This window comes from Lactuca sativa, chromosome 9 (assembly GCF_002870075.4).
Source record: "Lactuca sativa cultivar Salinas chromosome 9, Lsat_Salinas_v11, whole genome shotgun sequence".
In the NCBI taxonomy this organism is placed as follows: domain Eukaryota; kingdom Viridiplantae; phylum Streptophyta; class Magnoliopsida; order Asterales; family Asteraceae; genus Lactuca; species Lactuca sativa.
Window position 1 is genome coordinate 221,202,399 of NC_056631.2, and position 13,995 is coordinate 221,216,393.

Genomic DNA, 13,995 nt, shown 5'->3' on the forward strand with positions numbered 1-13,995 from the left:
TTTGCCCAATATCCGAGGCCCAAACTCAATGGCACTAAAAGCCCAATAGTGGCCCAATTCCTAAAGGTTACCTAAATCCCAATATGGACCCAAATCCAAGAAGACCAAAGCCTAACAATGGCCCAAAGTCATAAAGGCTAGTATCCCACCAAGGCCCAAAACCCTAATAGTCCAAAAATGGTCCAAACTACAAAGCCCAAGGCTTGCACGTACCAGAAGTATACCTGACATACTAGGTCGCATGCCTGATCGGGGACACAAACATGTACACACAACGTACGGCGAACGTACTAGCTCTTTTTCCCTTAAGAACTTAATGCTTACAACCAGACGTCCAAACTTCAGATCCAAGCCTTGGAGAATGTCTTAATCCACAAAGTCATTAACTTGGAACCTTATCATGGCTTAAATGAACTCAAACCCTAGATTTAGCACCCTACTTTCACCAAATGGACATAAACACTTGCATGGTTGATCCTCAACCATCAAGATGCCAACTTTATGGACTAGGGACCTCAGAAACATCAAGAGAAACAATTCCTAACTTATGAAGTTGAATAATTCTGTAACACCCCGAGTTCAGAAGTGCGAGTTCAGGGTTCTTAGTGTAAATAAGGAAGGTCGACTCGACAAGTCAATGGATAGACCCGGCGAGTCGAGTCGCGATCCGGGTCACGTATAAAGTGACCAACTCGGCGAGTCGCATGGGTGGACTCGGCGAGTTGGTGCTGGGATGAGAAAAACCCTAATACGGGGGTCGTGCCCTATATAAAGAACATAACATCCCTTCTTCAGCCTCCTTACCACCCTTGAGAGCCTACAACCCTAGAAATCGAGTGGATCACCATTGATAGAGAGATTGAAGCTTTGGAAGGTGGATCTTGAAAGAGAACTTGAAGAGCAAAGGGATTACAGCAAGGGAGGGACTTAGATCCGAGATCTAATCCAGTGGAAGCTTGTATTGGAGGTAATAATCTGTTCTTGAAGCTTTTGTGCACCTAGATCTATCATTTGTGGGGTTTTGTGGCATAAATAAGGTTCATCTCGAGTTTGGATTTAGATCTGAGGATGCTATCTCAGATCTAGGCTGGTAATAATCCAAGAAGCCATAAAGTCTATGCCCAAGAGTTTTTGGTGAAGTTCCTTTGTCCCAAACCCTAGCCCTAGAGTGTTTTAGGCTTAGATCTCTTTGGATTCACGTAAAGGCTGCCACTTTACGTGATGGAGGGTCTGAAGAGGAGTAGATATATGGATTGGAACCCCTGCATAGCTCGGAAAGCCATTGCATGGGTCAAGAACTTGAGACACTCGGCGAGTCGCATGGGTGGACTCGGCGAGTTGGATGAAGATAGGCAGGAACTCGACGAGTTGAAAGAACAACTCGACGAGTCTGTTGAAGATTGCCTTGGACTCGGCGAGTCTGTTCTTGAACTCGGCGAGTCTGGTCGTGGAGTCCTAATCTTTTTTGGTTGAGCTGTGAATCAGTGAGTCGAAGGATGACACGGTGAGTTGAGCATGAAGGGACTCAGAGTTTGTTGGACTCGGTGAGTCTTGGGGCGACTCGGCGAGTTGAGTCGTGAATTGGGAGTTTATGAGTATAGGGACTCTGTAACGACCCGTATCTGGTATGTTGCTTCCATGACATTTATTTAGAAGTTTTTAAGAGGGACTCGGCGAGTCTGTAGCCCGACTCGTCGAGTAGGGACGGGATTTCGAGCACGTGTTAGTCGGCGACTCGGCGAGTCCATATTCGGGACTCGGCGAGTCTGCCTGCCAGGAAGAAACCCTAAATCCCCGGGTTTGCTCCCTATTTAAGCAGTGTTATGTGCCCCAAACTCGCCTCCTTCACCCTCAGAAAGCTTGTGAGAAACCCTAAATCATTCCTTGTGTGATTAAAGTGTTTTTGGTGTGAGATCTTGAAGGATTGAAGAGGAGAAAGAAGAAAGGACCCAAAAGAGGAAGTGTAGAGCAAAGATCCAACGCCAAGTCAGAGTTTATTGAGGTGTGTTTTAGAATTTCTCTGTTTTATGCTTAAAATCTCCATTAGAACACTTCTAAGGCTAGTTTAATGTAATTTCCAAGCTTATTAGTTGTATGGATGCCTTTTTGGTTCGAGTTATCCCCAGATCTGTTCATTTAGGAGCTTTAGAGCCCAGATCTATTGCCTTTTTGAAGTTGCTTTGCATGAGAGCCCTAGATCTAGCCTTTATTAGGCTTTTTGAGCCTTATAATCTTCATGGATGCTTATGGACATGTAAAGATAGAATCTTTACATGTTAATCGAACTAAGGAAGCCCAAATCTATAAGTTTTAGATGCTGGATTCAAGCAGAATCGAGTTTAGAGTAGCTGCATGGATGCGACTCGGCGAGTCGGAAGAACGACTCGGCGAGTCAAGTCGCAAATCCTGATTTTCCCCCTTTTGAGTGATGTCGAGTGGGAACCTGTGAGTAGTAGAGTGGACTCAGTGAGTTGGAGGGCAGACTCAGTGATGGAGGGACTCGACGAGTTGTTCATACAACTCGACGAGTCCAAGACAATCTTCATAGCTCAAGAACAACTCGTCAAGTTATTCATATGACTCAGCGGGTCGGATGCAGATTGCCTGAGTTTTTGAATCGAGAGGGGCTCGTCGAGTCGATGCCATACTCGACGAGTAGCCACGAGTAGGGTGAGAAGTGAGAATAGAGACTCGGCGAGTTGGCAGCCCAACTCGGCGAGTCAGGTCAACTGTAGGTTGACTTTGACCGGGAGAGTTGACTTTAGCCAGGGGTAAAAGAGTCATTTTACCCCAATGCAGTTATTAGTATTTGATTGAGTGTATTTGTGGAATTGTAGCCGGGGAGACACCGGAGCAGCAGCAGATAGTTTCCAGAGCCATACACTCAGCAGCCCGATCACGAGGTGAGTTTCCTTCCAGTAGGAACGGGTCTAAGGCCACAATGCCGGCCCGTTCAGTTAGTAGTAGTTTCCGGACTTCGGTCCGATGCAATAGTTAGTATGTTTGATGCCTTCGTGGCTCAGACAGGATTTATGTGTTATGTGTTCCGGGCAACGGCCCGATGCAGTATGCAGAATATGTGTTTATGCTAGTTGATACGTTATGCTATGCTCTGTTCAGTTAGTCCGGACTTCGGTCCGATGCAGGAGACGGGGTCCCAGTCAGTTAGTCCGGACTTCGGTCCGATGCAGGGGACGGGGTCCCAGTCAGTTAGTTTAGACTTCGGTCCGATGCAGGGACGGGGTCCCAGTCAGTTTCCGGACTTCGGTCCGATGCAGTGGGAAAGGCTCAGTATGTGCTTTATATGTATTGTATGGTATGTGGTAGTTTGGGGGAGCTCACTAAGCTTCGTGCTTACAGTTTCAGTTTTGGTTTCAGGTACTTCCGCAAGCAAAGGGAAGAGCTCAGGTTGATGGCATCGCACACACCACAACTTCAGTTTTTGTCCTGGGAGTTGATTTAGTTTCTTTGATATGTTTTGATACAATTGTGATACAGTTTTTCTCGCAGTGTTTTATTACGGTTGAGACACATTACGCATGATTTTATTATGTGATACTCAGTTTTATGATCTTTGTTATATTTAAAAAAATGAATGAATGAAATTTTTGGGTCGTATTTTTGGGTTGTTTCAGACTCGGCGAGTCGACGGGGTGACTCGGCGAGTAGAGTCACACAGGAAGGTTGACTTTGACTGAAGACTTTGACTTTGACCAAGAGTTGACCAGTTGACTTCCAAGGGTATTTTGGTAATTATTGGTATTTATTGAGTTCAATCATTTGGTACTGAGCAGTGGTGGAGTTCGTATCGGAGGTTGGAGCAGCGTGATCTTATCTTTTCAGTCAGCAGTTGCGAGGTGAGTTATCCTCATTATATCAACAGGGTCTAAGGCACCAAGGTCGGCCCTTTATCGGATGGAAATCCGGGTAGTTGTTATGTTATTGCTTCGCTATATGTTTGCATCCTGGTAGTTAGGATGGTGTATGTTAGAGACCTGGTTAAGGTCCGAATCCTGGGATATATAGGATGATATTATGTTAGTGACCAGTTAGGTCGGTATCCTGGTTAGAGTGTGCTATGTATTTGATATGCTAGATCGGTTGATTAGTGATGAATTGCTATATGATTATATGTTTATGTGCACATGGTTGGTTGACTGGGGTTGGGTTGAGGCGGGTACTGCTTTGTGCTGTAGGTCAACATACCCAGGGAGGACTGGATATTCTGAAGGCCCATCGAGCGGTCCGGATAGGCTGTAGGCCCCGGAGGGTGGACCAGACGTGCCAAGGCTCGGGGAGTGGACCAGGCCGACTGAAGGCCCGGTGCGGGCGGACCAGTCATACTGTAGACTCAGAGAGTGGACCAGGTGGGTTGAAGGCCCAACGCGGGCGGACCAACCACACTGCAGACTCGATGTATATGGCTAGACTCGGAGGGCAGACCAAGTGGACTGAAGGCCCGGTGCGGCGGACCAGTCACACAGTAGACCTGAAGTGCATGGTTGTTCTGTTATGATATGATATGTTATGTGTATGGTATATGTGGTTGGTATTTTGGGGGTATCTCACTAAGCTTTCAGGCTTACAGTTATGGTTTAATGTTTCAGGTACTTCAGGAGACCGTGGCAAGGCAAATGCGTGATCGTACCGCTCCTCATGTTCATGGTTTATGATATGGTTCTGGGAATACTCTGATAATAAATGTATTGAAAACCTTTTGTAATAAATTAATGAAATTGGGTTGTTTTTGAAAAGTTTAAATTGGTTGAAATTTTTAGAGCGTTAGAAATTCACACTAGATCTCATTCATGGGACCAAAAGTGACCAAAACAACATAAAGACTAGATCTAAGCATACAATGAGCAAGTTCCAAGCTTTATACCTCATTGAAGCTGGAAATGATGAGTAGAATATGGATCTACAAGATCTCCTTTGGTCAAAGCTCCTTCTTCAAAACCCTTCTTCCTCAAAGCTCACTAACACACAATTAAACACACACAAAGAGGGTCAAATCTTCTCTAGAGGGGTTAGGGTTCTGAAATGAGGCTCAAAGGGTAATGGAGGCTGAGAAATGAGGGGATCATGGGTCATAATGTTGCTTAAATAGGGTCTAAACCCTAAAATTTAGGGTTTGTCCCCCTGGGTGCAGCATACAAGACACCCAGTGTACTCCCATTTTTCCTAAAATGGCAAAAATGCCCCATCGGGACCAAATTTGCAAACTATTTACACACCAAGGATAAAAAATGAAAAGTACCTTGAATCAGGTGTTACACCCTTGGACTTAAACTTGAACTTATGACATTGGGACTGATTGTTATTGACTTGAGCTGGTGTAAGTGGTGTGAAACAGGTAACCAATCTGGGTAAATCATAAGGACTTTTTAGAAAATAATTTTTAGAAAAAGATTGTTGTTGATCAACAAATATCTAGATTCGTTCATTGTTATGATTTGCAGAATGAAGATGATTGGGCATATTTTTCATCACATATGTTTTCACAAAAGTAAGACCATATGTTGTTCTAATTGCTGATTCAATACCGGTGACCTCGAAGAAGTGTCGTTAACTTTTGATTTTGTTGGGTTGTGATAATGAATAATTAAGTCTTAATTTTTTGTAATGTATATATTTGTAGCAAAGCTAAGTTGGTTCAATGCATTTGGTGTATTTGCATATTCTTAACTGTTTGATATGGACGAGGTTGTGGATTTGGATCATGTTTTGTTTTCCATGCATAGTTTTGAAACATTTAATTATTAGTTTTATTTATTTATTTATTCTTTACGGTTCATTCCCGACTTGTTATTTTTTTGAGGACAAGAAATGTTTAAGTTTGGGGAGATTTGTTAGGTTGATTTCATGTATCATTTTAGTATATTTTCTTAATTATTTTCATGATATGTTGTGTATATTTAGCATGCATTTCATACATTTTATTACATTGTTTGTTTGGAGCTATTTTACTCGTTTAAGCTTAGTTAGTGCAGACTTATATAAGTGGACAATGACATCTTTGAGGACCAATAGAAGTCACATGGAAGACCTTGCAAGCACTTTTGAAGTCTCGTAACAACATCCACGATAAAACAATAAAACGAAACGATTTAAATATTTTTTGGAAATTTGGCAGCAATGTATTGTCTTCGTAAAGAGATCGGATCGAGGGGTAAATGTGGTTCGATCGAGCTTAAGTTTTATCAATGTTTAGCTAACTCGTAGTTCTTTAATATGAAGAGCGGAGATTGGATTTGGACTACGTTTGTTGCACCTTTGGGTGAACGACATCAAAAATTCTGCCCAACATCATAAATTGGCAGCCCACTGTGGATTAAGTTAAGCCCAAAATCTGTTTTGGCAGCCCAATTTAGCCGTTAAAACCAGCCCAAAAGACCATTTAAACCTACACAGCAATATGGCAACCCCTTAAGTCTATAATTTTGATTGAAGCCCAAATTGGTAATGGGGGACTTGTGAGTTGTGACCTTTTAGAAATAAAGAGGAGGACTCGTATTTTTTAGGGGTTAATCTTGACACACGATAGCAGCAAGGAGGATCGACGACCGGAAGCTTCTTTTTGGTTCTTTGCATCAAACAATTTTAATTTGGTTTGGAAGTTTATTATTTTTGGCGATTACATAGTTTTCGAGGTTTAGCCGTCTTAAACGTGTAAACCTAAGACGGTTAAACTACGGGTTTGATGTTTGAATTAGTTTAATTATTTAGATCGCTGTGTGCGATTGTTATTTGGATTTAATACACTCCTATCCGTATGATTTCTGATTTTCATTAGTTTCTTTGTTACAATTTTAGTTGGACTTTAGCAATCCACATAGAGTTTTAACTTTTATTATGAAATCATGTTGGTATAATGTAAATTCCGCAATCTTACGTGAGAGTTCATTGTGTTTATTGTTTCGTTTGTGCTTTACTACGGCTCCCACCTAATTTCAAATTGTTGGTTTGATAATTTTGTAGTGAGTGAGTTCTAATTGAAGCACTTGTTTTAGTCAGATAAGTTCGCAACTTGGTTAAAGAGATTGTTTTAATTGAGTGTTTGGCGAAACGGGTTATCAGAGTTTGTTGACAACCGCGACCAAACTAGGAATTGTAAAAAAATCATCGCACATAACAATCCATGATCACAAGTCTAAAGCAGTTTTTTGATGCTAATTCAATCACAAGTTTAAATCAGTTTTTTGATGCTAATTCAATCATCAACTAGTTAGTATTTTGTAGTATTCATTTATTGTATTTTAGTTAACAGATCCGATTTCGTAGTTTCAAGTTCCTTTTTATGTAGTTGATCTTATGATTTGATGTTGAATTTGTAGTCTATCTGGTGAATTTGGTTTCGTAAAAGTTGGATTTTAATTTTGATTCACGTTGGCCATCTAAATTAGGGAGATCATTCAAGTTATTTGATTTACAAAATCCATAACTATTTTGTTACTTGTTTGATAGATTAAAAGCTACCCGCTACCAGCTACTTGGTACTCGTTATCCGCTACCAACTAGTTTTATTGAACACAACCTTAATGCAATCTTTCACCAACAAACTGCTCAATAATCATGGGATTTAAAACAAAAACTGAATGAAACCTTAAAGTTTTTCTAAAATATTTTAAAACAAAGTGGTTGATTTTTCAAAACGCATATATAGGTTTTGAGTATGTGTTCGATTTTGGTTTTTTTTATACTGTGTTATTAAATATATATTAAACATGAGTGCACATCTAATGAATAGCAATGTCTAAGCAAAAAAGGCCATTCCAGTATTCCACACAAGTATTTAATTTATAACAAACAAATTAAAGATAGATAAGACTACTAATGGTTTATAGCCCAAGCCAATAGTCGAGAGTTTGAGTCTGTCTTGAATTTTTTTTTTTAATTTTATTTTTTTGGTTTTATACTTGTATGCATATACATCTATAACACAACCTTTATAATAATAATAATAATAATAATAATAAAAGACTTATTTTTTTGAAATAGTGATCCAAAAAAGCTTATGTAACCACCCACCTCTATGAATAAATGCATAATTTAAACATCTCTAATCCGAAAACATGGGAAGAAGCACCTGAACAGATGTGCACCAATATTAAACACACATCCAACGCCACCAGCAGATCTCTCTGTTTTTCTCGATTGCAACACAGGAACTCCATTAACCGGATTCTCAACCAAGTACTGCTGATAAGAACAACCGATTCCACCACCACTAGATTCTGATGACAATGGTGGATTCACAGGTTCAGGTGGAACATTGCCGATGCTATCTTCTTGTGGATCAATGTGAGCTTGATATGAAACTGGCAATCCTGAAAATTCAGAGAAGTTAACCTCATATTCCAAGAGATGTTGATTGTAGGTCTGCTCCTCGTAATCTATCCAGGTGGGTAAGGGCGGAGCTGAAGGCTGAACTGGGTGGTGGCAGCAGCAGCATGGTGGCGGAGATTGGTGGTGGAGATTGGTGATCTTTTTCTTTTTCTTCTTTCTGGACCAGAACTTGAGGGTTTTTAGGGTTTTCATGACTTTCATGGTAGAGATGAATTTGGAGAGATAGGATTGATTGAAGTTTGTCCGTTGAGCAGGTTATAAATTCAAATTTTGAGAAGCTTTTTTCTAGTCGTATGGCCGTTGCTGAAGTGGATGTAACGGGAGCCTACTTTAAAAATAATCTTTTGTGAAATGGGTGAACCAATTATTGCGTTCATACTTTATATATCTATTTAAAGATGTATATATAGTAAAAGACAAGGTATATTTTGTAGTTGTGTTGAAAATGTGGCTCTCAAGTAAATAGTTGAGAGGTAAATTCTCGGGCTAAAGCCACAAATTTGGGTAAAATTTTACGATTTTGTCCTTCTAGCAGGATACCCGGTTGCTACACATATGACACAACACAATGACATTGTTGGGGGGCTGACGAAGTGCCACATTGGCGTTGAAGTGCGGTAGCCCATACGGTTCGCCACCTCAAGTACAAGTACAGGAACACCACCCTTGGTTTGCGGTTCCCATCATGGTAGAGTCGAGCTCAGCTATTTCTTGTCGAGTTCTTTCTCTCTCCCTTCTTCCTTTCTTCTTTCTCCTCTCTTTCTTCCATTTTCTCCGATCCTGATATATGGTAAAAATGGTGGTAAAGTGAGATCAAGAATGAGAAATATGAGTTAGACAACATTTTTGGTGAGTGAGGTTGTGGTAAACACGTCAACACATGTCCATACCCACCATCTTAATTTATTAATATAAAATATATGTGTTAATCATTGTAAAGATGAAATGAAAAATAAGGTATAATGTATTTTTTTTTATTAAATTTTATTTATTTTTTATAAAAAATTACAGTTTGATAGTAGTTTTGTTATCCAAATAAACTAAATTTTGGGTTATAACTAGACATATATTTTATAAATATATTTTATAAAAGAGATATTAAAACCATATTCTTATTATTGGCTAGATTTTTACAGTGCAGGTTATTAATAAAAAATAAAATATTGTAACAAGGAAAAGATAAATATATATTTATATAAGGTAGTGTTCGGAGCATAATACTGAAAACATTAGATGTAACGTGAGAACTAAATTAGACTCGTTTTTATATAATGTTTGGTAAAATTAGAACATTGGATGTAATATGACCGAACAAAATTAGACTCATGTTTGGTAAAATTAGAACATATACTTTGATATTTAAATTACCATATTATCCTTGATAATTATTTTCATATGATTTGTTTCTAATACCTTTTAACCATGAAATGATAATTATATAAGATAGTGACATATTATTTAAACTATTTTGATTTAATCATCTAAATAATATTTGGTAAGATAATGCTCTTAGAGCAACTTCAACCTTAACACTATAAAAAACATTAAAATGGTATAATTTTCACACCAATTTTTTTCCCCTCCATCCACACACTAAAAAATCTCATTAAAAACATATATTCAATATAATAACAACAAAGTAATACTTTTTATGTTTATTTATAATTTATTTATCAAATTATTATAGATATCATTGTCTTTTTTGAAATAGTTCCACCCGCTGTTTGATATTCCTTTTAAACCACAATTTCATTTTCATTTACTTCAACTCTTCAAGCTGAATGAAAGAACAAATACACACACACACTTCGGTTCGACGAACGAAAGAAGAAACTAAAACCACCAATTCCATTTCTGAATTTCAGCATTCCCATTCACGTTTATGTTTTTCATCTTAAAAATGAAGAAGATTGAAAGAACAAATACACATACACACACTACAAGCGTAATCCATCTTCAACATGCAGAGGAAAGAAGCGACGATGAAAAAGTCTTTATACCATTCAATTTTAATTGATAAAATAAACTATATATATATATATATATATATATATATATATATATATATATATATATATATAATCTGTATTATATTAGGTAATATATTTGTCGGCCATAAATAATGTATCACCATTTTGGTGGGATACTGTTCATTTTCACCAAATTGGTGTTAAATATAGCCGTCGGTTGCAGATTTTTTAGACCGACATATAACCATTTTACCGGTCCGTTGGACTTGGTCTTAGAAGCTAAAGCCCCCAGCCAAGGTTATTTAAATGTGTGTAGGCCTGACAATGGAGCAAGTTTTAACCTTGATCCAATCCAAACCCTTAAGAATTATATGGGTTTGGAGCATAGTTTTTGATTCGTTTACCAGTTAACGACCCATACCCGCTAACCTTTTTATTAAAAGGGTCGGGTATGGATCATCACCGATCCGCTCCGATTATAACCCGCCCCGTATAATTTTTGAATTATTGGTTTATATTTTATATTGCTTAAAGTTTAATTTTAATTCCAATCGAAAGTCCAAAGGGAAAATGCCAATGTCCAAACTGTTTATACATAAGAATCAAACAGTCAACTTCTAGACTTCCAGTCTTCTACTAAGAATTATGATGTCATTTCATTTATATTTCATCAAGCAATCATCATATTTCATTCATAAATCAATAAATTCATTCATCGACTGAAAGATAGTTTGTCATTGCTATTCTCTATCACTACAATTGACAGTAAAAAATAAATCAGAAGTTACTATAATAGTTATTTTTAATTCCAATCGGAAGTCCTTGAGTACGTAATGTGCTTGCGAAATCAACATTTGTTTTATTTAAGAAATATTATTTTATGAATTAAGTAAACTATGTTTGATAATTCAAAAAGCTTATGGGTTACGGGGCACGTTTAGATATCTGTTGATTTGGTGGATAAATGTATGAATTTGATTATTCAAAACCCTGCGGGTTACATAGCGGGTTTTGGATCGGATTTTGAAATTTGTTAAAAGAATTTGGATCAAGGTCGATTCGCTCCAAACCTGCCATGTGTGTTTATCCTCTTATTCTTTTTCTACACATCTTTTGACTTTTGAAAAAGGAAAACTTGCCGCTTTGTAGTAATCCTCCTTAATAAATGAAGGTTTTTTTGGCACATGTCAATCTCTCATGAGTTTTAACACTTGTCATTTTGTAGTATTTTTGAAACAAATATTATCCACTTGTCAATTTTTGATTTGTTTGAATTTTTAAAATTAAAGTCATATACTTATATATGTAAAGTATTAAATATCAAATATATAATATTAAATTGCAATAAATATGTTTATTTATTTTTTATTTTAAAGTTTTACATTAAAAAATATTTTATGTTTACATTTTAATGTTTAATCTTTTTTTTTTTAAATCAACCCATGTAATATACGGGTCTCTGATCTAGTGTCACAACAAATAGAAAGAGATATTTGTTGGAATCCACAATGGGAGGATGTGATACAACTTACCATACACTCAAATTCTCAAAAAAAGAATTTGTTTTTCTACTAGCCCAAGCCCACATTTTTCAAACCAATTGAAGAAGTCGGAAACCCAAAATTCCTTTCGCTCAAATCAACGCCAAATTAGAAGGGATTCAATATCGTCGTCTTCTAATTTCTAATTCTCTTAATTGAACCTGGCGGTTGGCAGCGGGAGTGGGATATCAAGAGCAATTGAGATTTGAGCAAAGCAATCAGGTTATTGTTTACTGTATTATATTTTGTATTATTCTAACTTCTAAGCCATATGTTGGCAAGGATGTAGCAGCCCTAGTGCCCCACCCCTTTGTTTGTCCCCAAATCTTTTGTCTTAGAATCCTAATATTTAGTTTGCTAAGATTGTGAGGAAGAGATGTAACAGTCCCACCCATTTGTTTGTTTTGTTGCAATAATAAAAGGAGACACTAACAACTATTTTCCCTTTTAATATACATATTTCTTATATTTTGTAACAATAACTTGGTTGCTTATATGGAAAAAGTGGTTTTTGCGGATGTTGCTAATCAAGATATTAACAATATGTTTGATAAAATGAAAACTCATCGACAACCTTAGTAAATTTATAATCTATATATGTTTGCAGTTTGTATGTTTGATAATTTATATATGTTTGCAGTTTGGAGATGTTTGATAATTTATGAGGAACACCCTAAAAAAATTGTTGGCTTCGCCCCTACTTTGTGCTAACAATTTTCTCGTTAAAAATTTCTCTTATGTTAGACTATATTTGAGTTGAAAAAAAGAAAAAAAATAATAATACGGGTGTCAATCACATTCAAGGTTCTAAATAAAGTTAGACATGACTTGGTGGTAACGTTAAACATCAAACTTTTACGAGTCATGATGAGCTAAGTCGTTTGTGAGTTGTGACTTAAGTAATCAGTTTTATATATAATTAATAATTATATATATATATTCTATTATTATTATTATTATTCGTTTTTATTTATATATATGACTTAATGCGGTATTTTGAAAAAACGGTGCGTCAAGAACAATTTTTGGAGCCATGACACCATGACGAACTTTTTTAGAACCTTGCACGGTAGATGATTATAGAGAAATCAAGGTTTTTGTGCATCTTCCATGGCAGGAAAACTCAAAATTAGAACAAAGAAAATAGTCTCAGATCATCACCGACGAGATATCATGTGGTGAAGTGGTACATTGTTGTTTTTAAAGTTGGTGGGGAAAGATGTAACTCTATCGGAGAAGTGGTAGGGATCACTGAAGTTCCAACGAGAAAGGTGAAGGGAGGGGGGGGGGGGGGATAAAAAGGTTAATGAGGGCAAGAGAGTTTTTGTCATTCTCATTTTTGTTCCATCCATTTGAGTGAGATTAAAATATAAAAAATTAGTCCGATTTGACTTGGTCAATAACTTATTTTGTTATTTCCCTCAACGGATCAAGTTCAAAACGAGGAGCTTGGAAGGAATAGTTTGAGTTTTTCAAAACCTCCTCGTTTTGGTGGTAAACGATTTCATGAGGATCAAATTAGTAGGGGATCTTTTCAATATTCTGGTAATGAATTTAAAATCATGGAGCACTCGTTCGGTAAAAATATTGGAAAAAAAATACTTCCAAATACTGTGACATGTAAGGTGATAATTTTGCGGTGTTATAACACTAACCCAATACCCAATGGTCTATACACATACTTTACAAAGGAGGAATTCCATATATACCATTATTAAATGATTAAATATCGTATTTTCCCTACTAAATATCTAAATATCATATATACTCTTTATAATATTTCAAAATATCATATTTGTCCAGATCCAAATTTTTTTATATATTTTCAAACATTTTATAATGGTTTTTTATAACTTAAAATCATTATAATTGTTAAAAAGAATTAAACAGACAATATTGCCCTTGTTTTTTTAACTCTTGGAAAGCCTTGAATCAGATCAAACAAACACACGCTTAACGTTGCCTATCTTGAAGCTTTGTAAAGGTCGTCGTTGGTGGGTTTACTTGTGTTCACCATCTACAATGACTCTTTCGGTCCCATATTCACCAATCAAACTGAAGTCCACAATTTAGCGCCTCTCATTATTTTTACGGACTCAAGATCTTAGTTTCTCACATTCATTCGAGATTGATGATTT

The 13,995-nt window shown here is 37.0% G+C and overlaps 1 protein-coding gene across 1 annotated transcript; it reads right to left on the bottom strand.

Moving 5' to 3' along the window:
• Positions 1-7,931: 7,931 nt before the first annotated feature.
• LOC111883967 (uncharacterized) lies at positions 7,932-8,711 on the bottom strand. Its single transcript, XM_023880293.3, has one exon. The coding sequence runs from the start codon at positions 8,545-8,547 to the stop codon at positions 8,050-8,052; it is 498 nt and encodes a 165-aa protein (XP_023736061.1). The 5' UTR covers positions 8,548-8,711; the 3' UTR covers positions 7,932-8,049.
• Positions 8,712-13,995: the final 5,284 nt, after the last annotated feature.